The sequence below is a fragment of the Oryx dammah genome, unplaced genomic scaffold (assembly GCF_014754425.2).
Source record: "Oryx dammah isolate SB20612 unplaced genomic scaffold, SCBI_Odam_1.1 HiC_scaffold_13, whole genome shotgun sequence".
NCBI lineage: Eukaryota > Metazoa > Chordata > Mammalia > Artiodactyla > Bovidae > Oryx > Oryx dammah.
Genome location: NW_024070197.1, coordinates 15,268,560 through 15,296,162, shown reverse-complemented (window position 1 = coordinate 15,296,162; position 27,603 = coordinate 15,268,560). Strand labels below are relative to the sequence as shown.

The 27,603-nt window shown below is 52.8% G+C and overlaps 2 protein-coding genes across 4 annotated transcripts in view; both read right to left on the bottom strand.

The window, feature by feature from the left end:
* The window catches only part of NUMBL (NUMB like endocytic adaptor protein), a 24,812-nt gene extending 15,196 nt beyond the window's left edge, over positions 1 to 9,616 (bottom strand). For both annotated transcript variants that reach the window (XM_040252698.1, XM_040252699.1), the window contains exons 1-5: positions 8,506 to 9,616; positions 4,625 to 4,709; positions 2,657 to 2,796; positions 898 to 972; positions 737 to 811 (exon numbers count right to left, since the gene is read on the bottom strand). In XM_040252698.1, the coding sequence (XP_040108632.1) occupies positions 737 to 811; positions 898 to 972; positions 2,657 to 2,796; positions 4,625 to 4,709; positions 8,506 to 8,760 (630 nt within the window). In that variant the 5' untranslated portion in view covers positions 8,761 to 9,616. The remainder of the gene's footprint in view (positions 1 to 736; positions 812 to 897; positions 973 to 2,656; positions 2,797 to 4,624; positions 4,710 to 8,505) is intronic.
* On the bottom strand, positions 9,616 to 27,603 carry COQ8B (coenzyme Q8B). 2 transcript variants are annotated; one of them, XM_040252735.1, is made up of 15 exons: positions 27,538 to 27,603; positions 27,032 to 27,136; positions 26,776 to 26,895; positions 26,563 to 26,629; positions 24,688 to 24,765; positions 21,467 to 21,589; positions 21,232 to 21,317; positions 19,875 to 20,015; positions 19,707 to 19,788; positions 18,626 to 18,719; positions 15,664 to 15,805; positions 15,412 to 15,519; positions 13,029 to 13,094; positions 10,848 to 10,934; positions 9,616 to 10,398 (listed from the first exon to the last, which is right to left on the bottom strand). In XM_040252735.1, exons 2-15 carry the CDS (start codon positions 27,131 to 27,133, stop codon positions 10,117 to 10,119), a joined length of 1,578 nt encoding a protein of 525 aa, XP_040108669.1. In that variant the 5' UTR covers positions 27,134 to 27,136; positions 27,538 to 27,603; the 3' UTR covers positions 9,616 to 10,116. The 2 variants fall into 2 exon arrangements, with proteins under 2 accessions (XP_040108669.1, XP_040108668.1); XM_040252734.1 differs by having other exon boundaries at positions 27,407 to 27,593.

Sequence of the window (27,603 nt, the reverse complement as noted above, 5' to 3'; positions counted from 1 at the left end):
CCAGCCACACTGTTCTTGATGGGTGGAGGGCTCAGGGCTGGATCTGGGAGGTGCAGGGGCTTTTGGGAGCAAGATGAGGTGCCTGACCCAAGCTGGACGGGAGTCCAGCAAAGCTTCCTGGAGGGCGTGAATCCTTTTCAGTCATTAACCTAATTGTCATCACGTGCTGGCTGGCTTCCCGGGCAGTCTCTGGGCTAGGGGCAGGGAATTCAATGGTGAGCAGACAGGGACCCAGGTCCTGGTTCCACGGTGCTTCCATCTGGCTGGGTAGATGGACAATAAGCATGTAACAGCTAACATTTATTGATCGGAACACTTCTGCTATGCCGGGCATGGTTTTAAACTATTTGCACATACATTCTCGTTGAATGGTAGGCTCCACTTTTATCCTCATTTTTGCAGATGAGGCAAGTGAGGTATGACAAGGGTTAAATCCCACCCCGCCCCCCTCACACCTGGGGTCACCCAGATGGAAAGTGGGTGGGCTGGAAGACCAGCTGAGGCAACTGCTCTAGTCTGTGCTCTCACCCACACTCCATGCCGGTTCACAAATAGCCACAGGACTCAATCCTGAATTATGACTGTGAATGTGCCAATTTACTATAGGAGCCCATAGCTGAATCTCGAAGGTCCCCGAGGGAGGGACAATCCAGAGGTGGGTGAGAAGGCCCCGTTCGAGCAGGCTGAGGAGAGGGGGGCCCACTGGTGCCCACTCCCAGGCCCACAGGTTTCCTACCTTTGTCTTGTCATCCACAACCCGGAGCCCATCGGCTGACACCCACAGGACAGACTTCACGGACTTCCGACCCAGCTGAAATGGAGGCAGACAGAGGGCGTGGGCAGGGCTGCCTCTTCTGCTCTGACCTTGCTCCCTCCCCGCTCCAGCCCTTCACTCACCGCCTTCAACTTCTTCACAGCATCTTCACACACGTGCATCCCTCGGGACTCCTCCACCTCCACGTGGCCCAGGTACTTGGTGGGGGAGGGAAGGGAGGACATGAAACCAGAACAGTCATCAGTGATTCCTAGTGTTCACTGGGCTGCTGTATCAGGCAGTGTCCTAAGCACATTGTGTATATTAACTCAGTACTCTGCATCTCAGGCCTACAAGGTGGCGGACTCCATTCTCCTCCCAGATATACAAGTGAGAAAACTGAAGCACAGTTCGGACTAGTGATTCTCACCCTGCCTCTGTCCCTGGTGTGTTAGTTTCTGCTGTACAACAACATAAATCAGGTGTATATATATCCCGTCCCTCTTGAGTCTCCCACCCCTCCCCTACCCCTTCCATTCCGCCCCTCTAGGTCATCACAGAGCACCAAGCTGGTCTCCCTGGGTTATACAGTAGCTTCCCAATAGCTATCTATTTTGTTCATGGTAGTATACATATGTCAATATAACTCTCCCAAATTCAGCCCTCCTTCTCCTTCCCCAGCTATGTCCACAAGTCCATAATCTACGTCTGCACCTCTCTTGTATCCCTGGGCTTCCCCAACACATCTCGGTGTCCTTCTGAGTGACACTGTCTGCGCCTGAGGACTGGCCTCACGCAGTGACTGATGGGAGCTGGGGTACACACGCTCCAGCTCCCTCACCCCGCGGGTGGGATGGTCCGATTTCCCAGAGTTCCCCAGTGGCATCAAGCTCAGTTGCTCACAGCTGTAGTTTAGTAAAACACCCTTTATTGGCCATCTTCCAGTCCTCATTCTCTCCAGCATTTCCTGCACCTCTCAACAGCCCCTCACACAAAATCCACTTCCAGGGGAAGGGAAAATAAGGCAGGGTGGGGAGGAGAGGAGAGTGTGTGTGTCCGGGGGGCGGGGGGACGGACTCCTCCTTCTGCGACCATCATCTGTTGTGTCCTAGCCAGGAAGAGACTGAGTACAGATTTGAACCTGAATCTTGCTCTCTCCCTCATAAATTTTAGTGTGTGTTGTAAAGAGTCGTGGTGGTCTAAACCAGAAAGCACTCAACAGTAGTGAAAGTGAAAGTCGCTCCGTAGTATCGGGCTCTTTGCTACCCCCATAGACTACACCGTCCATGGGATTCTCCAGGCCACAATACTGGAGTGGGTAGCCTTTCCCTTCTCCAGGGGATCTTCCCAACCCAGGGATCGAATCCAAGTCTCCCGCATTGCAGGCGGATTCTTTACCAGCTGAGCCACAAGGGAAGCACAGGAATACTGGAGTGGGTAGCCTATCCCCTTTCCAGCGGATCTTCCCAACTCAGGAATTGAACCCGGGGCTCCTGCATTGAAGGCAGATTCTTTACCAACTGGCCTATCAGGGAAGCCCACTTAACAGTAGAGGGCTTTGCAAATGCTACAGAATCTTTGTGACCTTCTAGTGGCCCCCCTGGATACTGTGAGCTCCCACAGAACAGCGTGACTCCAGGCGGGACGCGTTCCCCAACATACACTCCAAGTAATATTTTCCTGGCACAAGAGAATGTGTCTTGGGTTTTAATCCCAACTGTGAGGGACCCAGGCTGGGGGAGCGGGGGCGCTAATGTTGCAGGCTCCACAGTTCTTTGCAGATGTCAAGTCTCTTCCACACAGGCCGAGGTCTCAGTCACCTCTCGGGCACTGGAACGCATGAGCACAGCAAACCGCGGGACTACAGCTGCAGCCACGCCCAGCCGAGCCCCGCCCACTCACCCTGACCGGGAAGCTGCACGTGCCCCTGCGCACCGCGTCCTCGTCCGCCTGCCACTGGTGTGGGCGCGATGCTTCAGGCACGTAGGCTGGCTTTCTCCGCCGCAGGCTCTGCCGTAGCTTGTTCATGGTGCCCGCCCCGTCTGCTGACACAAAACAGGGGTGCAGGTCAAGGGCGAGGGTCAGAGGCATGGGGCTCAAGGTGGGGGAAAAACAGTGCCCAGGGAGCGCGGGGTCAGATAACACGGCAGCAGGGTTACAGGGTTGGGGGTCACGGGGTCAGAGGATCTGACATTCGGGGATCATGGACCAGCAGCATCTAGGGGATACTGGCACAGGGGCACCTGAAGGCAGGGGAGTGAGAGAATTGGCAGCGGGGATTCAAAAGACATGCGGCTATGGACTTCCCTGACTGTCCAGTGGTGGGTGGTTAAGACTGGGTGCTTCCAACGTAGAGGGTACAGGGGGCACTGGTTCCCGCTGGTCGGGGAACTAAGATCCCAGATGCCCTGTGGTGAGGCCAAAAAAAGGCATAGGTCTAAGGGGCGTGGAGTTCTGGGATGGAGTGTCCTGAGTTACAGCTTTTAGGGGTCTGCAGTTTGGAGATGTGACGGTCAAGAGGCATGATGATCCAAAGTCATAGGAAGTTAAGGCAGTGGGGACCTGGGAGGTAAAGGGCATAGCAGTCAGGGGCTATGAGGTCAGGGGGTTTAGGGGTAAAGGTCAGAGGTGGTCAGAGGGCACAGGAGTTGAGAGTTGCATGGGTCCAAATGGGGGGGGGGGGGGGACACAGAAGGTCCAGGGATTGAGATTCAGAGCCCATGCCAGAGAGTGTTGGGGATGGGCTGGTCTCTGATGCAGATACAACCACTTGGACAACTACTATGAGTGTGTGTACAGTTGAAGGTTGTGTGGAAGGATGCAGGTCTGAGAATGGTTGTGTCTGTGAGTCTGAGAGTGTGTGTGTGAATGCTGTCTGTGAGGGGATGTCTGTGGCCAAGATTGTGGTTGTTGTCTGAGTGTAGGTCCCTGAAGCTCATGGCTAAAGAGAATGGCGGTGAGTGTGTGTCAGGGAATGTTGCCTTTGAGGATGGGTCTGTGTTTGAGCATGAAGCTGTTTTCTTTGAAAGGCCATGTCTATGACTGTTATCTTTGATGCTGTGTGTCTGTGTGAGGATGTGACTGTTGCCTTTGATGGCTGTTGCCCATGACAGTATGTGTCTGTGAGAGATATTCAAAACACCATGTCTGTCTAAGAGTGAAGCTGTTGGTGGTGAGGCTGTGTTTCCATGGCTGTTGTTTGTGACAGTGTGTCTGGGTCAGATCATGTGTTGTTGCAGAGAGTGTGGGTCTGTGAGTGTTGTTCTGGGGGTGTGTCTGTATGCAGCCATGGGTCTGTGAGGGTATGTGAGGACATGAGGCTGTTGTCTTTGACGTTATGTTTGTGTTATTTATGAAGGTGTGATGGTGTGAGAATGTGGCTACTGTCTATGACAGTGCTGACTTATTTGTGAGACTGTGTGCCAAACTGTAGCTCTTATATAGGCATGAGCACGTGGGCGCTATCTGTGAGGCTGGATCTGCTTGTGAAAGTGGGGCTGTGGTCTGTAAAGTGTGGGTCTGTGTGTGTTGTTGGAGAGATTGTTCAAGAGGACATTTCTTGAGAGTCCCCAAGTAAGTAGCACTCGCCTGGGAGGGAGTCTTGATGTTGTTGAGGATTGTGTCTGCATGTTTGTGTCACCCTGTACCTGTGCGTGCAGAGATGCTGGTGCGTGTCTGAATGTGTGTGTGTGACACAGTCTAGGTAGGTGAGTCTGTGAAGGAGGTCACTTGAGTGTGATGGAAGTCATTTGAGGATGTCCACTTATAAGTGTGATTAAGCCTGTGTGACTGCAGAGACATTTCCTCTGGCCGTGCTAGGCAGACCCACCCCATCAATCAGCCTTCACCAGTCCCCAGCTGGCCACTCACCTGGCTCCGTCCTGGAGATTTCAGGGGGCCCCAGGGCCCCACAGGGGGCAGGGGGCAGATGCTGCTCAGGCCTCCTGGGTCCGCCCTGCCCGAGGGAGGGAGGGAAAGTTGAGAAGCTGGCTTGGGGTGGGGCTCAGTCCCCTACCTCACCCCTTCTTTGGATATCAGCCAACCCCCCTCCATCTCAGGATCCCTGATGAGAGTCCTGGTTACTATAGCAACTGTTACTAAGGCGATCAGCCACCTGGTTGCAAGGACCTAGGAATGAGTAGGTGTGTTTTGGGAGCATCTGTTGGGGATGTCCTGGCCTCAGAAGGCCATCACTACCCAAGGGGCTGGTGCAGAGAGGGAGTGGCCTTGCCCTCTAGACACATGTCCAGGGCTGCACACACACATACAGTCACAGGTATACATGCAACTCTGGTCTCCAGCTGTCCCCAGCACCTGGTTATAGCTCTGCACAATTAGTTACATACAGACACAACCACAGCTACACACACAGGATCACAGAGATACACATCAACAGTCACAGCCACTGTAAATATCTGGCCACATATCCATGTTCACAGACACACAATCTCTGCTACAGACCATTTGTCCGCAGGTAAAGAATCCGCCTGCAATGCAGGAGACGCGGGTTCAATCCCTGGGTCAGGAAGATCCCCTGGAAAAGGAAATGGCAACCCACTCCAGTATTCTTGGAGAAGGAAACGGCAACCCACTCCAGTATTCTTGCCAGGAAAATCCCATGGACAGAGGAGACTGGGAAGGGGGCTACAGTCCATGGGGTCGCAAAGAGTAAGACATGACTGAGCAACAAAGCACGCACACACGTACAGAGTGCCAGGCTGCCTAGGCAGCGCCACAGATGTTTGGTCATATCAGCAACTGATATTCGGTCACTTCTCTTTTCTCCGCCACATACAAAGAGCCGGGTCCAGGCACACCCACCAGGGCAGCCTGTGAACAACCACACCCAAGGAGAGTTGCTTCCTCAGGCAAGCATCCAAGATACTCATGTCACAGACCCACCCATGAAGAATCACACCCTGCTGGAGGTCACCTATTAGACCGAGGCACACACAGTGTTCACACACAGCTCCCCTGCTGCCTGTTGACATCCGGTCAGGGATGCATGTAGACATACTGACACACATTTGGTCACACCCAGCTGCAGACACATGTGTCTAGTCATTGACCAGCACACGGCTGTACAAGGACAACTAACCCCAACTGTATCAGTTGCACCAACACACCTTTCTAGTCACACACTGTTACACAGTCATACATCCCAGTCAGAGACATACCTTTGGTCACAGTATCAGCCACACTTCTATGGATGGTCCTCCATATACAACCACACACAGGGACCCTGATGGCCACGGCCCATGCATTAGAGAGAAACAGGCACACAAACTCAAGACATGCATACAGCCATCCAGAGAAAGACCTTCCCGCGCCCCACTCGGACACAGCCAGACAGTTGGTGGCTCAGAGTCACAGTCATATGCGTTTCAGAAACGGTCATGTATCCAAAGTCCCACCCCAGGAGTGTCCAGATTACACAGCCATGTATCATAGTCATGGTACATCTACTGCAGTTATCCACCAACTCCCAGCTGTACTGTGTCACATCATCCCAGAAAAACATACAGTCTCTTCCTGCAAACACGTAAGTCACACAGACAAGTATAGGACCATGTATAATCACAGCCCCATGTGGACAGACACACTATATCTCACACACAGAAACATCAGCGCACAATTTCCATTTCACACACCTAGATGGAATACTTACAGCTACATCTACACAGAAGACATGGTTTCGGATCAAGACGTGTATGCTGTCAGGAGACATTCACTCTGTCACCAAATCATGCAACTTCAACAAAGCGGCCTAGCACGCCTGCAGGGACACACACGCACCCACCCCAACCAGCCACATTGCTACCCAACGTGTAGCAGACCACAATCTTACAGACCGTGATACAGACACAGGTACGCAGAGTCACCCAGGGTCACAGACATGCAGGTCACACACAAATATAGAAGTCACAGTCTCATACACACACCCCCACAAACACACGCAATCACCTGGGGCCAGCACATATAGACACACCTATAGGTTGAGTCACATGCAATGAAATAACTCACTATTAATAGTCAGAGTTTCAGACTCATAAGTCAAATACATAACCCAAATCACACATACACAACTACAAATGCACAGCATCAGTCAGTATCAACACACAGACCTAAATGTAGTCATTTATACAGCCCTGATCACATGCATATATGTGGTTATGAACAGAAACATATAAGTCACAGCCAGCACACAACCTGTCACATAAGCACAATGTGACTTCATATACAAAGGCAGTCATCCACCCAAAATTGCAGGCAGAGTTATGTGTCACACATGTGTTTGTCACAAACACATGTGCGACACACATATAAAATCAGCTAGAGACACAACCACAAAGACTAGAAGTCATTAGAACAGCCGCACATGGACACAGAGTCATAGACACAACTCCACTTACAGTCACAACTCCACCCACATCTTCAGTCAGCCATACACATGCCCAACCCCAGACTCAACGGATATACTGTCACATACCCAGTTAGAGTTACCAAGGTACATATGTGAGGGTCATAAAAGATGTAATCAAAGATACAACCAGAGTCACGACTACGCACACAAACAGAGATGGAATGAAAAGTACAGGGTTCTGCACATGGAGCAAGCAGCTGTCATACATACATACACAGTCACACAAATGCTGGAGTCACACACAAATACAATCACAGGCACTAACAGACACAACCACAAGCATGAAACACACACACACGATTCCTCACAGTCCCCAGCAGCAGCTCACACACAGACACACACAGGCAGCCACAGTCACAAAAACACAGGGTCACACTCTTAGCCACCTCCCCATCACTGGTTTCCCCCCCTTCCCCCCAGGTACCACACACAAAGCCGCCGTCACCAGCACGGCAGACACTGCAGACAGACGGGGCTGTACCAGGTCCCTGGGGAGCCGCCCCCTGGCCCAGCCTGAATCCTGGAGCCTGGGGGGCCAGAACTGAAGAGGGAAGCAGTGGATTGTCTGCGGGTCGGGCCCCTCCCTGACAGCTGGGCAGCCCCCGGGACAAAGAGGGTGGCCCAGGAGACCTGTGCCCTGGGTCCCTTGACCAAGCCTTTTTTTTTTTTTTTGTGGGGTTTGCCTGAAATTCCCATTATTTTATTCAGACTTGAGGGGGATGGGGTCCCAGGCACAGAGACCTTGTTTTGAGAAAGGGATGTTCCTGGGACAGCGCCCAAGTGTGGGGGCGATGCTCTGCCCGGGATGCCTCTGAGGCCTGGGGACAGACTGTGCTTGGAATCCCCCCAGGCCTTGCCTTGGTGGGGAAGCTGTGCTCAGAGACCCCATTCTCAAGACCTTGCCTAGAGGGTTGTTGTATTCAGAGACCCCCTCAGGCAGGGAGGGGTAAGGATTGTGTCTGGTGTGGAATCCCCTCTTAGAGGCCTTCGCTTCCTAAGGAGGTTGTGTCTTAGACCCCATCCCCAAAATCTTGCCTAGGAAGTTGTACCTAGAAGCTGTCCCCCTGTCCTTGATTTTTTTGGAGGGGGAGATCTCTTTCTGGGATCCCTATCTTTAGAACCTGGGCAAGAGAGGGCCTGTGCCCCAGACCTCTGTCTCCCAAGATTTGGCTTGGAGCGGAGCGTATTCCTGGACCCCCCCCACCCAGGACCACCCTCTCCAGCCTTGGCACCCTCTCCATCCGGGTGCCGCGGCCGCCTCCCACCCTCCGCCACATCAGCAGCGGCGCCGCCCCCCACCCGAGCCCCCTTCTCCCGCCCTTCTCACTCTGGCCGCCGCGCTGCGGGACATCCAGGGCTCGGGCGCCCCCGCCTCCAGCGGCCCCGGCTGGGCCCGGATCCCCGAGTGCTGCTGCTGCTCTAGCGGCGGCGGCGGCAGCTCCGTCTGACGCGGGCCGGGGATGGGGGCCGGGGGTTGGTGCGGGATGCACGCTCGGTAGCCTGCTCCGCTCCCTGGAGGATTCCGTTCCAGGGGCGGAGGAGCGCCCCTCCCGCTTCGGCTCCCCGCCCCAGCCCCGCCCATTGGCCCGCCGCCTGCTGGATATGCAGAGAGACCCCGCCCCTTGAGCAGCAGGCCCCGCCTATACGCAAATATGACCCCGCCCCCTTCTGTGTGGCCACCGCCCCGCCACGCCCATTGGCCAGTCCTGGGCTGAGCACGCACGTGAATCTCGCGGACACTGGTTCTTCTCGGTCCATCCAGGCGTGGGCTCTCTTCCCCTCCTTGACCCCTGACCTCAGATCCCCTTAAGTTCTGCGTCCGAAAGATTTGCCTCTGGAGGCGCCTCGCCTCCCCACATCCCCAAATCTTTCCGCTAACCCTACGGATCTCCCAGCCCAGCGGGGGCGGGCAGAAGCGGTGACGAGGCACTTTTTGCTGGGAAGGGGAGGGGGAGTGAACAGACCCCGACGTCCTGGTGCGCGGTCGGTTCAGCTTTGGGGGCGGGGGCACCAGGCTGGGACGGGGGAGCGGCTTCTGGCCGCCCAAGCGCCCCTGCTCCCGCCCAGTCCTGCGGGTTTGGCAAAGCAGCTGGCAGGGGCATTAAGGCCCATTAGCAAAAAAGCGAGGTTGCTGGGAGGCGAGCGAAGGGAGCCAGGAGGCTGGGAGGTGGGGTGTGTGTGTGTGTGTGTATGTGTTCTGGGGGGTGGGGAGGAAGGCCTTCTCAGCTGCTGCAGCCTTCAGAGCAGGTGGTCAGCACGTGCGGGAGGGGCGGGATGGGGGGGGCGGTAGGGAAAGGAGAGAAGGAGGTTCCTGGCAACAGATGGCCCAGGCAGGACTGGGGCTTTCAGACAAGAGGGTGGGAGGGGGCTGGCCATCTGCACCTGGAGGCAGCCAGCGACCTCCCCCCACCTCCCGTAGCAGAGAAAAGAACTGGGGGAATGGGAGGGTCACATTTATTAGGTCTGAAGTTTCACCCCCCCCACCATGCCCTCCCCAAACACACAGAGAGGATGCTACCAGGGAGAAGGCAGCTGGTGCAGGGATGAGCAAGGCAAAGGTGAGGGCTGCCTCCACCAACCACCACGCCCTCCTCTTTCACGGACATCTATGGGGGACCTGAGGCAGAGGTGAGGGGCTCCCCCTCTAGCTGCCTCTGCATCTCCGTGATGGCAGTGCAGAGGGCCCTAAGACTCTCAAATGTTTCCAGAAATAAATTAATACCAGGGTAGAATTCCCGGATGCTCCCTTTGGAGTGGGGAGGGCAGGACATGGGCGTATGAAGCTGGGAGTGTCCTAGTCCCAAGCCCAAAGTGGGTCCCCAGGCCTACAGCAGGGGAGAAAAAGAGGCCTCATAGCAGAGGATGGCCTGCGATGGGGCTGAGTCCTGAGATGGAGTCTCTCTGATGGGTCCTCTGGTTAGGAGGCTATGGGCCGTGGCTATGCCTGGCGACTGGCCCAGTAGCAGTGGTAGGTGTCCTGGAAGAGGTCCCGGCAGGCGATGTGGGCACGGAGGCGGGCACAGGCCAGGAAAGCCCCGGCAAGCTTCCGGTGCAGAGCGTAGGTCTCCTCGGGTGGTGGGTGAAGCCGGTGCCGCAGCAGCACAGGGATGAGGCCCTGCACGCGGCGGGCAGTGTCACCCGCCCCAAAGTCGTAGGGGCCCTGGGTGGCAAAGGGCTCCCCCAGGATCATCACGGCCTCCACGTGGGCATCCGAGAATGCCTAGGGATTGGAGAGACCAGAGGCACCCAGTGTGGACATATAGCCCTTTGCTCCCCCAGTCTCAAGTACAAACACAAGCCCTCAATTTCCCAGAGAGTAACAGGCAGCCTCCGCTCCTTCCGGAGCCCCTAAGAGACAAGCAGCCCCCCTCTACTCCCCAAAGAAAGCACCCTTCCTGTCCTCTCAGGGCCTCCAGTTGACACATAGCCTTCACTCTCTAGGACAGAGATGCAGCTTCTGTTCCTCAACCGCCTGCCCTACCAGATCCACAAGCAGCCCCCCATTCCCTCTCTAGAATAGATGAGTGGTACCCCCATCTACCCCTCCTCCCCAGAGCTCCCAGTACAGAGAAGTGGTCCCCCTAGAGTCCCCCATTCATCCACAGTTCCCCCAGTAGAGAGAAGTGCTTTTACTCTCCGCAAGGAGACACCAGCTCCAACTCTCCCCACCTTGGTCTCAAAGCCTGTGAGAAATTTGAGGTCTCTCGATTTCTGTAGGACACGATCTTTATCTCCATTGGCTGCAGCCATCACCACCTGGAAAGGCGGATGTGGGCACAGGGTCAGAGGGGCTCAAGGGTGGGTCTGGAGACGGGAGCTGGAAGTCTGGCCCTGCCCAGATCCACTTCCGTTCTTCTCTACCTAAGCCCTCTCACCTGGAAGCCTCTCCCTCTCCACCTTACCCCTGTCTGTGCCTCTCTCAAGACTGTTTCTGAGCCTGGGGGTTGGGGTGGTCAGGCATTCCGCCCACTTGGCTGGGAAGGCAGAGGCTGCATGGAAGCAGGACAGAGGAAAGCAGATGCCAAGTGATGCCCATGGGTCCAAACACTCAGTTGCTAAAGGGTGTGACCGTGACCCAGAACTGCCTCTGAGGCTGCCATCTCTGGGATCACTTGGTTGATGTCTGGCTTCCATACTGGACTTGGAGCCCCAAGAGGGCAGGGATCCCAGCTGGGTGTAGTCCCAAGTGGCACAGGGTCTGGCACTCACTCAGGAGGCCCTTGGTGAAAACCCTTGTTTAGTAAATCAGTGTTGGGAGCTAAGCAGCTCTCCAGCCATGTAGTGGGCAGGAGTTGAGGGCGCAGGGACAGACAGAGGGCCAGCCTGCTTGGGCTCTATCCCAGCTCTGCCACTCGCTGGCTGACTCTGGGGAAGTCGCTTTGCTCTGGGGGCCTCTGCTTTCTCATCTGTGAAGTGGGGGTGATGAAATTGTCTTCCTCATGGGGCTCTGGGAGGATGAGAGTGTATCTGTGGTGTGCTTTGCGTGGTGCGTGTGTGCTTGGTTTGTCCGACTGTTTGTGGATCTATGGGCTGTAGCCTTCCAGGCTCCAGTGGCCACGGGGTTTTCCTGGCAAGAATACTGGAGTGGGTTGCCATTTCCTCCTTCAAGGGATCTTCCTGACCCAGGGATTGAACCCACGTCTACCCGTGTCTCCTGCATTGCAGGTGGATTCTTTACCACTGAGCCACCAGGGAAGTTGCCCACAGGAAGGAAACACCATAAATATCACGAATTCCTATTACTACAGTAAGTGCCCTACATACGAATGAGTTCCTTTCTGAGAGCAGATTCCTAAATTCAGTTATGCTCTTAAGTCCAACGAAGTTAGCCTGGGTACCCCGTTAACACAATCAGTTATATACTGCTGCTTTTACACTTGCTTCCGGACATCTTGGGCTTGAAAGAAAGATGTTGTACTACTGTACTCCGTACTGTACAGTATACAAAAGCATAGGCCCTTGTAGAGGATGCATGCAGGTGACAATAGAGGTGACAGGATACGCCAGACACGTGAACTAACTTACGTGACCGGACGTGTGAACACAGGTTCGCATCTTTGAAAGTTTGCAACTAGAAGGTTTGTGTGTAGGGGACTTACTGTATTAAAAGGTGGATAGGAGGGTCCCTGCTTCCCAGAAGAGGAACCAGGCTCAAAGTGGGGAATGGCCCGGCCAGAAGGGGAAGGGGCATGAACCCTTCACCACCGGGTTGCCCCTTCTTGGGAGGAAGGGGGATACAGGATTAACTCTGGCAGTTCTGATCTGTCCCAGCTCCCCCTGCCCCAGCCTGTCTGGCCATCTGTCACGCCTGTGGTCCTTGGGGGACCCGTGTGACAGGGCTTTTTTAAACTGGAAAAGGCTGGGGAGGAGGCAGGAGGGCCATGCTAAACAGGACTGTGGGGGTGGGGAGGGGATGTCCCAACTATCCAGAGAGGCCTCAGCTTTGTACCTCCAGAGTGGCCTGCAGAGAGAACCCCAGGGAGCCAGTGTGTCTGTGTTGGGGCGGGGGGTAACCAACTCTTTCCTGTCCCTATGCAAAGGGGAACCCCCCACCTCACAAGGCCCAGTTCCTCAAGCCAGAGCCCTAGGCCTGTCTCTGACCCCTCTCTTCTGCCAGCTCCCCAACCCCACCCCAGCCTCCTAGGGTTTAAGAAACCACTTGTTATTCAGGAGTTTCCTAATTCTATGTCCCTCCCCTGCTCCATACAAGCTGCAAAACATGGCTTCAGAGATCCACAGCCTTATTATTTATTTCTTAATGCCAGATAGTGTATTTCTCCTTCTCTGCAAGCCTTAGTATCTGGCTTGAGGCTTGGCCCTTCAGAGACCCCAGAGCTGGGGGGCACTCACCTCAATGTAATGGTCTGTGAATTCAGTCCCAAATTCCCGGCTTGCCCCGAAGTCCAGCAAGGTCACCTGGGATTGAGGGATGGTCAAAGTGATGCTGGGAGTCCACCAATGCTCCCCATTGTCTACGGGGGTGCCAGGGCCCATCCCTCTGTCCCCCCCCACACCCCCTCCTGCCTGAGTCCCTGACCAGCCGCCTCCCAGGACTCCTGGCTTCTGGTCTCCACACTTCAATCCATCCCCACATGAAGCTGATGGGACCTGGCTTTTATTTGGGGGGTTCTAGTTGTTTTTATAATAACATGTTTTAGGCACAGAAGAAAAAGAAACACCCAGAAAATAAGAAAATACATGGAAAAGTGAAATCAACGTTCACAAATCCTACCACCAATATACTCACAAATATACTACCAATCAAAGCGGGGCCTGATTCTACCTCCCCCAGTCCCTACCCTCTCTTTCAGGGTCACCATGTTCCTGAAATTATTATTGTTTCCTGAAATTCCCATGTGTGCATTGCTACATTTTCTACATATATGTGGACCCAGGAACAATACATAGTCATGTTTTGTGTATTTTAAAACTTCACATACATGGCATTTATGATAGTTATTCTGCAAATTCTTTGTGTTCAACATGGTTTTGCAATTCATCCCCACTGCTCTAGCTCTTTCATTCATTTTTTCACTGCCCAGTTAAGATCCTGTTGGATGAATATATCACATGTATCTGCTTGATGGGCACTGTGGTTATTTTGGGGTTTTGCTAGTGAATGAACACATGTGTAAGTTTCTCTGTAACAGTGGCGTTCAAACTATTGATCACAACCCACAGTAAGAAAATGCAGATTCAAAAATGAGGGGATATAAGGATACGCGTGGCTGATTCATTGTGCTCTACAGCAAAAATTGACACATCAGTGTAAAGCAACTATTTGTTGTTGTTTAGTTGCTAAGTTGTGTCCGACTCTTTGGACCCCATGGACTGTAGCCTGCCAGGCTCTTCTGTCCATGGGATTTTTCCAGGCAAGAATACTACAGTGGGTTGCCATTTCCTCCTCCAGGGGATCTTCTGAAACCCAGGGATGGAACCCACGTCTCCTGCATTGGCAGGCGGACTCTTTACTATTGACCCACCAGGGAAGCTCTATACTCCAATTTAAAAAAAGTCGGGGGGAAGAAAATGCAGATTATTCTGGGCTCCAGTGCTAATGCACACATAAATAAACATCAAACACAAGTGTCCCGAAACAATATGATCCCTCCCACTGGCAACATAGTCTATGCCTTTAAAATAAAACAGCTTCTGAGACCCAACGAATTGATGTCAGGTCTCAGATCACCGCCCTCAACCCCAACCCTGGCCCCCGAGTTGGGGAAACTGCCCTCCCTGCCATGGGAGACTTGGAGGGATGTAGGCGTCTGTGCACCTGGGGGAAGAAGGTGGCAAGGGACAGATGCTGGATGCAGTGGGGCCCTGTTACCCCCAGCACATGGCTCACTGGACCCTGAGAGTGCTGGAAGCTGTGGAAGGGACTTGTGCTTTAGAAGGACCCCTCTGGGGACGGAATGGCACAGACCACTGAGCAACTGGAAAGCTACTGAGCAACCATGCATGCCGAGAGCCTTTCAGTGCAAACTGTCACTCCCAGGCCTTTGGATGGCCTGTGTCCTTTACCAGGAAAGCTCTTTATTCCCTGCTCCTTAAGTGGCTGTGCCTCTGCTATCTTTCTGGTTTCAGCTTCCTTGGCCCTACTCACCCCAGGCAGGGTTAGCCACTTTCCCTGGCTTCCCACCAACCCCTGAGCTTCCCCCATCACTTGACCCCTCTGTGGCCTGTGCTTCCTTACCAAGGTACTAACTGCAGGTCACATTGTCTGGTGATAGGGCCCTGTGTTGGGTGAGGAACTCTGGGAAGGCAAGGGTTGGAGTTGTCTTGGCATCACTGTCAAGAGGCAGTAGGTGTTAATACTTGGGATGTTCTAAATGAATGACAGGTGAGGTAATGACTCTTCTCCATTGCCACTGCCTAGCCAGAGATTTCCCAGCATCCCTTGCACCTAGATGAGTCATGTGTCCAGTTCCTATCAATGGAATGGTGAAGAGAATGATGGGTCATTTCTGGCCAAAGCAGTTAGGCAGGGGGTTACCTTCTCAACCTCTCTTTCCCCTTGCACTGGAAGGAGAGCCTTTCAAGGCCTGGGGTGTGTGTGTGGAGGGGGTGGCACACTCACAAAAGGGAAGGCGCCTGGATCCCTGAATCACTGCATGGAGGAGGCCGCTCCAGCCTGCTACAATAGCTATTGGAGCTATTGTGCTGAGCTGCTGACATATTGGGAAATCTGTTACAGCAGCTGACGCACCCTGACACATCACAAGGAACCCACCTGGTGTCTGGAAGCATCATACAGGAAGTTGGCCCAGTTGGGGTCCGTCTGCATGAATCGGAACTCAAACAGCTCCCGAAGACAAAGCCTCAGGAGCTGAAAGCAGATCTAGGGTGGGGAGAAGGAGTAACAGAAATCTGAGAGTCATGTGCCCCTGTAAAGCCCTCTGAAGCCTGGAGGGGGACCGTGGGTCTGCCCAGCCAGCCCTGTCCCAGGGCAGCACCCTTCTGACTGTCCCATGAGTCCATGTACCTGGTTCCGGATGTCCTGGCTCAAGCCCTGGCACTGGTCCAGGGGGACCCCTCCTGCCAGCTCCATGCCCAGCACCCGCGTTGTGCACAGCTCCTGAATCACCGCCGGCACCCGAAAGAAGGGGTCATCTGCCAACAGCTGCCTGGGGCACATGGGAGGGTAGGGGTGGGGACCTCACTCTTCAGGCCCCTGTGGCCCTGGCTTGAGCCCTCCCCCTCCTCTGAGAAGTCTTCCGTGGGAAAGTCTGTGTCTTGTCTTCTCTCCCGCCCTCTTCTTTCCTCTCTGCCCTGAGTGATGGCCAGTACCTGGCTGGACTGACACCCATTCAGACATTTCCTTCATTCACTCATGCATTCATTCAGCAAATATCTGTGCCTGCCCCTAAGTGTGGCTGGAGACCCAGGGACCACTTCCCTACCAGAAACACTTCTCTGACTTCTGGTCACCCCGGGATGAGCTCAGTGTATTAAACTCAATGAGGATTACTTTCTCATCAACTTATTAATTCATCTATCTGAAAAACAGTCACTGATATACAAATCTTTGAGTCCACAGTGATACTTGTTGGCCACTCCTTGGAGTCATTATTCTGAAAGTGAAAGTGGAGTCGCTCAGTTGTGTCGGACTCTGCGATCCCATGGACTATAGCCTACCAGGCTTCTCTGTCCATGGGATTTTCCAGGCAAGAGTACTGGAGTCGGTTGCCATTTCCTTCTCCAGGGGATCTTCCTGACCCAGGGATCGAACCCAGGTCTCCTGCGTTGCAGGCAGACGCTTTACCCTCTGAGCCACCAGGGAAGCACTGACTATTAATAAAGGGCATTCTTGGCGTCCATCCCTGTGTTAGATGATGCTGGGTGACAGAGCAGTAAGAGGAGCCCCGGGCATGCCCCACTGCCCCCGCCATCAGTCACAGAAGGCCACATTCTAACAAACAAACAGACCAACAGTAGACTGAGATAAGGATGTTACTGTAAGATATGGGAGGCAAAGAATATAAGCGAGGCCTCTGGTTGGGGACCTGTAGGAAGGCTGGTGTGGGGCAGGTTGGGGGACAGGCAGCTGGGGAAATGTGGGTTTTATCCTAAGAGCACTGGGAAATTCCGGGAGGGGGTGGTCTCCCCAGACCCCACACAGGAGTGCTCTGGCCCAGGCCACTTGACACTCTTTCTCCAGGTCCTACTTTGCTGCACTGTGCTTAGTCACTCAGTTGTGTCTGACTCTTTGTGACCCATGGACTGTAACCCTCTAGGCTCCTCTGTCCATGGGGATTCTCCAGGCAAGTATACTGGAGTGGGTTGCCGGGCCCTACTCCAGGGGGTCTTCCCGACCCAGGGATCTAACCAGGTCTCCCGCATTGACGTTCTGCTTTGGGGGCTGTTATTTTTGTGCTTGTTGATTAAATCTCTGATGTTTGAACTGCTCCTCATGGGCCAGGCTTCTGCTGAGCATTTAGTCAGCACAACAATTCCCTCTTTTAAAAAAAATACTTATTTGGTTGTGCTGGGTCTTAGTTCCAGCACACGGAACCTTTCAGCTGTGGCCTGTGAACTCTTAGATGTGGTGTGTGGGATCTAGTTTCTTGACCAGGGATTGAACCCTGGGCCCCCTACGCTGGGAGCAGGGAGTCTTGGCCACTGGACCACCAGGGAAGTCCCAGCACAATTCCCCTTTATCTTCACTTTCCCTGAGGAGGATGCTCTCTTGAGGTCACCATGCATATTAAAGCTACCCAGTCCATTAAGGGCTGACCCAGGACTGAATCCTGACTGGATCCCACATCTGAGCCCAGGCCCCTAACCACTGCCTTATACTGCCTTTGTATCTACAGAGCTGGGCTCAGTAAACATGTGGGCCACGCTCCACACTGTGGAGGGTCTCACTGAGATGTAATTAATTGCAGTTTATCACGATGCCTCTAAGATACAACCACTGTTCCACGGAGCTGAAGTTCACTCCTTTTCAATGCTATGTGATACTGTGTTGATGAATATACCATAGTTTATTTATCCACCCTGCTGGCTAAGTTTGATAGATTTGGGTTGTTTCCAATTTGAGGCTATGAGTGTTCTGAGTATTCTGGAAAAGTCTGGCATAAGTGTCCCTAGAGTATTTAGCCAGGAGGACAACTGTTGGATTAGATATGGATCCTGAGCCTTGATGATGCCAAGCCATTCTCCAGAATGGTTCTATCCATTGTTCCTCCTGCCCACAGAGTATAAGGGATGCCCTGGAGCCCCCAGCTCTTTTGTTTTTAATTTTACTTTTTGGCCACAATGTGAGGCACATGGGATCTTAGTTCCCTGACCAGGAACTGAACCTATGCCCCTGCATTGTAAGGGCAGAATCTTAGGGACTGGACCACCAAGGGAAGTCCCTGGAGCCCCCAGCTCTTGATAGCTTCATCTCTGTTAGTTCAGTGGGTGTGATGGTATCTCGTGTGACTGAGTGCCTGTTGACCAGTCTGTCTCCTGCATCGGACTGCAGTGGTTCAGTGTCCCATTTGACCCACGAGAAAGTAAGAGACATTTAGAGAGAGGAATTTAGAATGCTCACAGAGGATACAGGGTGTGAATGATGTAATGAGCAAAGGGCTGGATGGATGACCAAATGAACGAAGAGAGAAGCAGTCTGCCAGCCCCACCGCAGGGCTCCAGCTGCCCTCTCAGCCCGTGAAAGAATCTGGAGGGCGGAAGGGGGCCTCCAGGGGCCTGTGTGTGTGTGTGTGTGTCAGTCACTCAGTCATGTGCAACGCTTCCCGACTCCATGGACTGTAGCCCGCCAGGCTCCTCTGTCCTTGGGATTTCCCAGGTAAGAATACTGGAGTGGGTAGCTATTCCCTTCTCCAGGGGATCTTCCCCACCCAGGGATTGAACCCGGGTCTCCTGCATTGCAGGCAGATTCCTTACCGCCTGAGCCACCAGAGAGGCCTGTCCAGGGGCCTGTAGGGGCGTCAGCTCACCTGAAGTTCTGGGCACAGGCCGCCTCACGACGATAGTCACACTCCCACGCCAGCTCCCGCTGCAAGGCCTGCAGGCTCTGCTCAGCAAACAGGCCTGGGGGTGGGGAGTGGGGGCGGGGGGTGGGGGGTGCAGCTGTGTCAGGCAGGGAAGGCCACAGCCTGCCTCCTGCCCCCTGCCTGACCCCTCAGGCTCCCACTCAGGGACGTCTTCTCCTGCCAGTCGTGTCTGTCACTGTCTCCCCAGCACTCATCCCTTCTGCTCCATGTCTCTCACCCACACGCTCTGGGCACACACTCCCCTCAGCCCTTCACACAGCTGTGCCTCTGTGGAAGCCTCTCGGGTGGGGTCTCTTTCTTAGGCACGCACACCGGTCCTTAGGCCCCTTTCACAGTCACATCTGCCACCCGTTCTCTGTCCCATTTTTGGCCACACTGCACACACCATGGCATGTGGGATCTTAGTTCCCCGACCAGGGATCGAACCTGTGCCCCCTGCAGTGGAAGCGCAGAGTCTTAACCACTGGACGGCCGGGGAAGTCCCCCTCTGTCCCTATTTCTTACTCTCTTATGCTGCTTCCAGTGTCTCTGAAGCTTCCTTCTGGGCCTGACTCTCTCATTCTCACTCTCCCCCCGCCCTCTCTCTCACACACACACACACACACACACACTCTGCTCCATCTCCCTCAGGCGCTCTCTCACATACTGTAACACGCTTGTGAGGTCCCATTGGCACCCCCTCCTGTTTCTGTGGCTCGTTCTCAGGCCTCCTGTCCCGCTCTGCACATCCCGTGTGTCTGTTTCTGGATCTCTGTCTGGGCTTCTGTCTCTCAGGGTCTCTGTGGGCATGTCTAAGCCTGACTTTGTCCCACGCCTATACTCTGGGCTCCCCCCACCTTGGCGTCCCTTCACTCTGTCTCAAACACCCAGACTTGGGTGCTCACTTGGGCTCACACACGTGAAACACCCTGCCCTGAGCTGCTGGCCACCCCCTGCTGCGTCCAGCCCCTCCCCCGACTTTATCTCTTCAGGGTGCCACCCGCCACAGTCGGGGTCGGGGTGAGGGGGTTACTGAGTGCCTCACCCTCCGGCAGGGCCACGCTCATCTTGAGCACCGCCAGCAGGTTCTGGACGTCGCTCTGGATGCTCTGGGCAACGCCTGGGTACTGGGAGGGGAGGAGGGAGGGGGGATGGGAGTCACCCCCTGGGGTGGCCAGGTGCCCCCCAACTCCCACCCTGCTTCCCCTCTCACCTGGATCTTCACGGCCACCTCTGTGCCGTCCCTCAGCACGCCCTGGTGCACCTGCCCAATGGAGGCAGCTGCGAAGGGCACCTCCTCCAGAGAGGCCACCTTGGCCTGCCAGTCCCTGCCGAGCTCCTCTTCGAGAACTCTCTGGGGAGAGTGGTCATGACACTCGTCATCATGGTTTCAGGCAGCTGGGTCCATGCCCTGTGCTGAGCGCTTCACATGCTAAGAACCCCACTCGCCACATGCAAGGCCTTGGGCCAAGCTCTTGGCTGCTACCCCACTTTACAGATGGGGAAACTGAGGCTCAGAGAGAGGCCTCCTGGCCCAAGGTGATGAGCCAGGCGCTGACAGACTGGAAGGCCCATACTCCTGAGGCTGTGCAGGCTGCTGTGGGGAATGCTATTATGTATAGTTAATCTGCCGGCAACATGGGAGACCCAGGTTTGATCAGTGGGTCGGGAAGATCCCCTGGAGAAGGGAATGGCAACCCACTCGATTATTCTTGCCTGGAGAATTCCATGGACAGAGGAGCCTGGCCAGCTACAATCTATGGGGTCACAAGAGTCGGATACAACTGAGCAACCAACACTTCTTTACTTCAAGACTGATAATTGTCCTCCATTATACTCATATACTCGTATATTGTATTATTAACTCTACAGTTAACATGATAAAAAAGAGCTAAAATTACAGAGCTCTTCCTGTGGGCTGGGCCCTGTGCAGAGTGGCTCATATGGAGAGGGAGAGAACAGCACTCAGAAGGCAGGTGGCTGTATCCTGGACTCCACACCCTTGCCCCAGTGATTAGAACAGCTCATGTCCTGGGCAGTTACTCAGTGTCAGGTGCTGTGCCAACCTATTTACAGACATGCTCTCCTTTAATTAAAAAAACGGTAATAAGAACAGCTAACATTTGCATCTCACTCATGGTGTGTCAGGGGCCCTTCCAGGTGCTTTGCACACACTGGTTTCTGTAACCCCAAGATGTGGGCGTTGTTAGAACTACCACCAATCATAGATGAGGTCACTGAAGCAGAAAGGGCAGGCCACATGTCTGACCGCACAGGTAGCAAGTGGCAGAGCTGGGGTTTGAACTCCCAAAGTCTGGCCTCTGACCACAGTGCTTCACAGCCTCTTTCACAGCCCAGACAGAGCCCTGAGCCTACCCGGAACTGGACGAAGAGCTCTGTGCTTTTTTCTCACTGACTCATCACCACCATCCTCCGAGATGTGGGCTTTAGTGATTCCCATTTAACGAATGGGAACACTGAGTCAGACAGGGACCCGAGCCATGAAGCCAGGAGGGCCAGGCAGGTGGGGCAGGCCTCCTTCACCAGCCTTTCCCACTCGGAGCACTCACCAGCATCTGCCAGCGTGGCATGAAGTCGGCGCTCTGGCGGACCCGCTCGAAGATGCGCTGCAGCTGGGGGCTGATGAAGCTGTTGTCTTGGGAGACAGCGGGGAGAGGGAAGCCAGTGAGAGGGGAGGCCACAAGGGGCCCTGGGGGAGTATCTGAAGCCGGGGCTTGGTGGTAGGTGGGGTGGGGTGAGGCTGAGGTCAGGGGTCAGGAGTCAAGAGTCATCACGCTGCTGTACCCTGGATGCTGAGCATTTGGCCAACCTTGAGGGCGGCCCCCCGAACTGTACACAAAGTCTGCACGATCCTTTCAGCGTTGGCCTCCGACAGGAAAAGGCTGGAGCCTGGCTGGGAGCCTCCCTCTGGGGTGGAGAGAATCATCGTTAGTACGGCAACCACAAAAAAAGATCATTATGACACCACCGCACAGACACCAGAATGGCTAAAACAAAGACGACAATACTAAGTGTTGGCAAAGATGTGGAACGCTGGAATGCCAACACTGCTGATGACTGTGCCACGGCCCAAGCCCTTTGGGAAGCAGTTGGGCAGTCTCCACTGAAGCATAAAACTGTACCCAATTTCTCTCTGAGGTATAGCCCCAAGAGAAATGCATAAATGTGTCCACCAACAGATGCCCCAAGGTTCACGGCAACACTGTTCTAATAGTCTCTAAATGGAAACAACCCAAAGGACCATCAACAGAACCAACAAAGGGACTGTGGGAGAGCCACGGGGTGATGAGAACAGTGTTGAACAAACAACCTATGACAGCTTACAGTAACACAGACCCACCTCTTAAACAGAATGCTGAGCGGAACAAGCCAGACACGTGCCATGAAACACTGTCTGATGATATGGGTGTAAGGAGCAAAAACAAACACAACTAATCTTGACGGTCAGAAGCCAAGACAGTGGGGACCCCTGATGTGGGGAGGATGTGCCAGAATGGGTACAGAAGAGCTTCTGGAGAACCAGGGCAGCAATTTTCCAAGTGTGGTCTGGGGGCCCTGAAACCCTCTAGGAGAGCCTGTGAGAACAGAACTTTCATAATTATATCAATACATTATTTGCCCTTTTTTACCCTCATTAGCCTATAAATGTTCAGTGGAGTTTTCCAGAAGTTCTTTGACTTGTGATGCTGTAATTGCTCTGATGATAGATGGAGTGAGTGGGTATATTCTTGTTTACAACATTTTTCAGTTTTTAAATTTCTTCTTTTTTTTTTTGGCAAAACTTCACCAAAAAAAAAATGGGATCTTAGTTCACCAACCAGGAATTGAACCCAGGCCATTGGTGGTGAAAGCGCAGAGTTTTAAACACTGGACTACCAGGGAATCTTCCCAAATTTTTCAGTTTTAATCTCCAATACAGCATATATAGTAAATATAACCTACATAAACAAGTTCTTGGGGTTCTCATTCTGTTTTTTAATGGTTTTATTGAGAGGTAATTTACACATGATATAATTTACCCATTTAAAGCACACAGTTCAGTGACTTCTAGTATTTTCAGTTGTGCAACTATCACCATGATCAATTACAGAACATTTTCCTCACCCCCAAAAGGACACCCATACCTATTAGCAGTTGTTTAGTCGCTAAGTCGTGTCTGACTCTTTTATGATCCCATGGACTGTAGCCTGCCACGCTCCTCTGTCCATGGGATTTTCCAGGCAAGAATACTGGAGTGGGGTGCCATTTCCTTCTCCAGAGTGTCTTCCCAGGAATTGAACTGGTGGCTCTTGCACTGGCAGGTGGATTCTTTACCACTGGGCCACCAGGGAAGCCTGTGAGCAGTTACCCCCTCCCATTTCCCTCACCCACCCGCCCTTGAGCCCCTGGAATCCACTAATCTACTTTCTATCTCTGTAGATTTCCCTCCTCTGGACATTTTAGATAAACGGAATCATAAAATATGTGGCCTTTTGTGTCTGGCTTCTTTCACTTAGGATAGTATTTCAAGATTCAACCACACAATAGCATGGGTCAGTCCTTCATTCCTTTTCATGGCTGAATAAAATCCCATGGTATAGATATAACACATTTGGCCTATCCAGTCCTCAGTTTTAAAGGTGTACATGGATCTTAAGATTAAAAAGTTTGAGAACTGCTTGTTTTAGGGGTTTTTGATATGGGTGCACAGATGCGTCCACTTTGTGAAAACGACCCATTCTGTACAATTAGATATGTGTGGTTCTATATGTACAATTAGATACGTGTGGTTCTATATGCAAATTCTATTATTCAATAAAGTGTTTGATAAGCTTTTATTTCATAACAGTTATTGAGTTCTTTATTGAGGGCTCACCTTGTGCTAGGCAGAATTTTAAGTGTTTCTATGGATTCTTTGGCTGAATCTCTACAATCACCCCAGGAAGTAAGAAAAACCAATGCCTTAAATTTCAAGGTGAGGAAGCCAGAGATTCAGAAAGGTACCTTGCCTGGCTCAGGTCACACAGCACAGAAGTGGCAGAGCAGGTTGTAAATTCAGTCTGGCCTTACCTTAAAGCCAGACTGTTCCTCCACCTACTGCCAACATTTTGCTTTGAAAAAGATCCAAACAGACAAAAAGGATGCATTCATCCTGTGAATACCTACATACCTGATTCAAAGTTTTGACATGCTCCTTCACCCACTTTAACTGTACCCAGACACTGACCATTATTTTTGCTGACTGATCTGCACTTAACCTGTGCTAAGAATAAGAATAATCCCCTAGACAATCACGATGCCAAAATCACATCCAAGAAAATTAACACTGGGACTGCCCTGATGGTCCAGTGGGTAAGACGCCATGCTTCCAATGCAGGGGGCATGGGTTAGATCCCTGGCCAGGGAAGTTCCACATGCCATGTGGCCAAAAAATACAAAATGAAAATAATAACAGAGTTAATAAATTTGACGTTTTTAAAAAAGAAAATTAACACTAATTCTCAACTATCTACCATCCAGTCATATTCTGATTTTCCCAATTGTCCCCCAAAGTCTTTTATAGTCATTTTTTTCAAACATTCAATCATGGCTCACACGTTCCCTTTGTCGATTATTATCTCTCTAGTCTCTTTTTCATTTAGAATATCCACCCTTGTTTTTGTTTCAAGACATTGACATGCTGGGGAATTGTACCCTCAAATGCTGATCTCTACACTGCCCAGTCCATCTCTATTGGCCGCAGACCCTCAGCAGCTCTCCTATTTTTGTACTTCCTCTGCTGCTTATAGTTAGGAACTGCACTGTGGATGGCTTACATTTTTTTCCCCCATGACCTGCTTCTACCCATCACCACCCTGACAGCAGCTTCACCTGCTCTGAGCACTCCTCCATGACCCAAAGAGGTGGCTGTGTCATCATCGGCTCCATTCTCTGTACGAGGAAACTGGGGCTCAGAGAGGTGAAACCACTTGCCCCAGGACACACAGCAAGGCCAGGGTGTGGACCCAGGCACGTGGCTCGCTTACCTGACTGTATACTTCCTCCGGGCAGGGACTTCTTGGCCACCTCAGCCAGTGCTCCCAGCCCCAAGCTCACAGCCAGTCCTGGGGAAGGGAGAGGGGGGCCTGAGTGCTCGCTTGCCCTGGGGCGATCTCCTACCCCACCCCCTCGCCACCTCCCTGACCCTCTTTGCTCTCTGTCTCCCTCTATGCACCCCTGTCTCCCATCTCTTTGCAGTCAACTCTCTGCAGCTCTCTGTCTCTACATCAGGCTCTTACTCACTGCCTCCCTGCTTGAGGTTCCCATGGAGGTGAAGCTACCTCTGCTTCCATCCCTCTCTCCTTGTTTCTGTCTCCCAGGTCAGCGTTTCTCACCCCTGGCTGCATCCAGAGTCACGTGAGGAACTTTTGTAAATACGATGCCCAGGCCCCACCACTGAGGTTCTGGTTAAACTGGCCTGAGACGAGCCCTCGGCATGTGGGATCTGTTTCCCGACCAGGGATCGAACAGCAGTCCCCTGCGTTGGATTCTTAACCACTGGACCACCAGGGAAGTCTTTAGCCTTATTATTATTATTTTTAGATTTTTTGATGTGGACCAGTTTTTAAATCTTTATTGAATTTGTTACAATATTGCTCCTGTTTTATGTTTCAGGTTTTTTTGCCACAAGGCATGTGCAATCTTAGCTCGCTGACCAGGGATTGAACCCGAACTTTCTGCAGTGGAAGGCAAGGTGCTAACCACTGGATCGCTAGGGAAGTCCCTCAGAATTAGAATTCTTTTTCTTTTAGGCATCCATTCCAGATGATTCCAGTGTACAGCCAAGAGTAAGAAGGCCTGGAAACGATCCCCTTCTCCCCCCAGGTCGCTGTCTTCCTATGACTCCTGTTTCTCTTCTTCCTGCGCACCTCTCCTTTTCTAAGTCAGTTTTTTCTCCATCTTTGCCCTTCCCTCCACCCAGTATGTCTGTCTAGGCCTCCTCTCAGTTCCTCCTTTTGATGTTATCTCTCCAGCTCTGATTTCCTCTGCCTCCTCTGTCTCCTTGTCCTCAAAGACTTTTTAAGTCACTGCCTCTTGTATTCTCATCATTTCCATAAATAATCATAGTTTGAATTTTCTGAGCACTTTCTCCATGCCAAAAACCATTCGCAGTGCCTTTTATGCACTGACTCATTTTGTCCTCACACCCTCATGAGAGAAATTTTATAGAAACACTTCCATTCTACAGAAAAGGAAATTGAGGCTCAGAGAAGTAACTTATCCAGACTCACAAAGTGAAGATGCATAAGAATCACCCCCTTGAACCCTGGGCAGCCTGGTGCCAAAGCTCTAAGCAGTGCATTTGACTCCTTCTTTACACTGTGAATCAGTATCTTTATTTATTTATTTATTTTTTGGAATCAGTATCTTTAAAACTTGAACCATGATTCACAGTCAAGAAGACATTTGCATTATAACCGATAGAGACCAGCGATACATAATGTTTCATGAAACAAGACTTCTCCCTGACTCTACATCTGCACTCATATTTTCCATTCTTCTTTTAAATGCTGGTTGCAACCTACTAAATTATTTCATGCAGGTTGTGACCTGAAGTCTGAATAATCCTGGTGCAGGACCCAGGGTTTAGTGCTGTTTACCTCCCTTAGCCTCCACTTCCTCTATAGAATGGAAACAAACACTCATTGATTCACTGCAGAGACCATGTGTAAGGGGCCCTGCACATTCCAGGTTCTCAATAAATATAACATTCTTCTCTATTTCTCTTGTTTTTACAGGCCTTTGCCTTCATTCTCTTTTTATCTCTCCCTCCTCTCTCTCTGATTCACTCTCTCCCTTGCTTCATTCTGTAAACGTCACCTCTTCTGATCTAGGTCACAGTCTCCCATAGTCACACCTACCCCCAAAGTTGGCCAAGCGGCTGATGCGGGAGGCGGGCACCTTGCGTTCTCGAGAACGGTCACTCAGCTGGGAAGTGGGAAGTGAGGAGGTCTGAGCGGGAAAAGATGGACAAAGCACCCAGGCAGTCCGACCAACCTGCCACCACACCCTTCCCCAAGCTCTGGAGGCCAGCTGCCTTCATGGGGGTGCTGCTGAGTGGCACACTATGATACCTGGGGCCGGGGCGTCTTCCTGATCCGGGCCTCCCGGGCCTTGCGAATGTCCTCCTCACCCAGGCCCCTGCCAGGCCCATCCTGATGAAGTTTTTGGGCCCAAGAATCCCCACATGGCCCCTGCAAGAAACGTGAACACTGGTAAAGAGTGGAGGATATGGTATCTGCCTGGCCCTTTTAGACCCCTCCCTGTCCTTTGGCCCCCTGAAGCCTCCTTCAGCCTCTTCCCCTTGGAAACCCCTCCCCAGCCTCTTACCCAGCAGCGGGGCCCCGGCCCCAGGGCCCCACAAGGCAGACCAATAGTCCGGCCCAGCTGTCCACAGGTCGCACGCAGTAGGCCCCCCACCTCCTGCCACATAGTCTGGGGGAGAAGAGGAGGGACTATATGGATAGGAGTTGTGGGACTGATCTCTTCTTTGCCTCACGTTCCTCCGTGTCTACCCTAAGGCTCCCACGTGCCAAAGACTTCCTTCCCTGTTAATAGGCTCCCAGTTTCTCCTGGTTCCCTCTCTCATTGCTAAGAACCCATGGCTCTTCCCGCGCACCTCTCCAAACCACTTTCCCCCTTCCCATCTCCGCCGTTGCTAGGGTCCTCCCCGTTGCTAGACACCCACAGATCATCCAGGGCTACCTCTCCGCTGCTCTGAGTACCCCCTCGTAGCTAGGCACCGCCTTCCTCTCTGTTGCTAGGCACCCACAATTCCTCTTGTCTTCCCCCCCAACCCCGTTACTGGGCACCTCCCCTGGTTGCTAAGCACCCACTCCCTGGCTCGGGGTCAGCTACGCGCCGGGGACCTCTTGAGTTTCCGGGAGTCTCCTCACTCCCGC

Excerpts from the sequence above, each read along its gene's own strand:
- COQ8B (XM_040252735.1), bottom strand. The coding sequence starts at position 27,133 with ATGTGGCAGGAGGTGGGGGGCCTACTGCGTGCGACCTGTGGACAGCTG. Across the intron at positions 19,789-19,874 it reads AGGTGGCCGTGAAGATCCAG|TACCCAGGCGTTGCCCAGAG; the intron begins GTGAGAGGGGAA and ends CTCCCCTCCCAG. Across the intron at positions 13,095-15,411 it reads ATGATGCTTCCAGACACCAG|GTGACCTTGCTGGACTTCGG; the intron begins GTGGGTTCCTTG and ends CCTCAATCCCAG.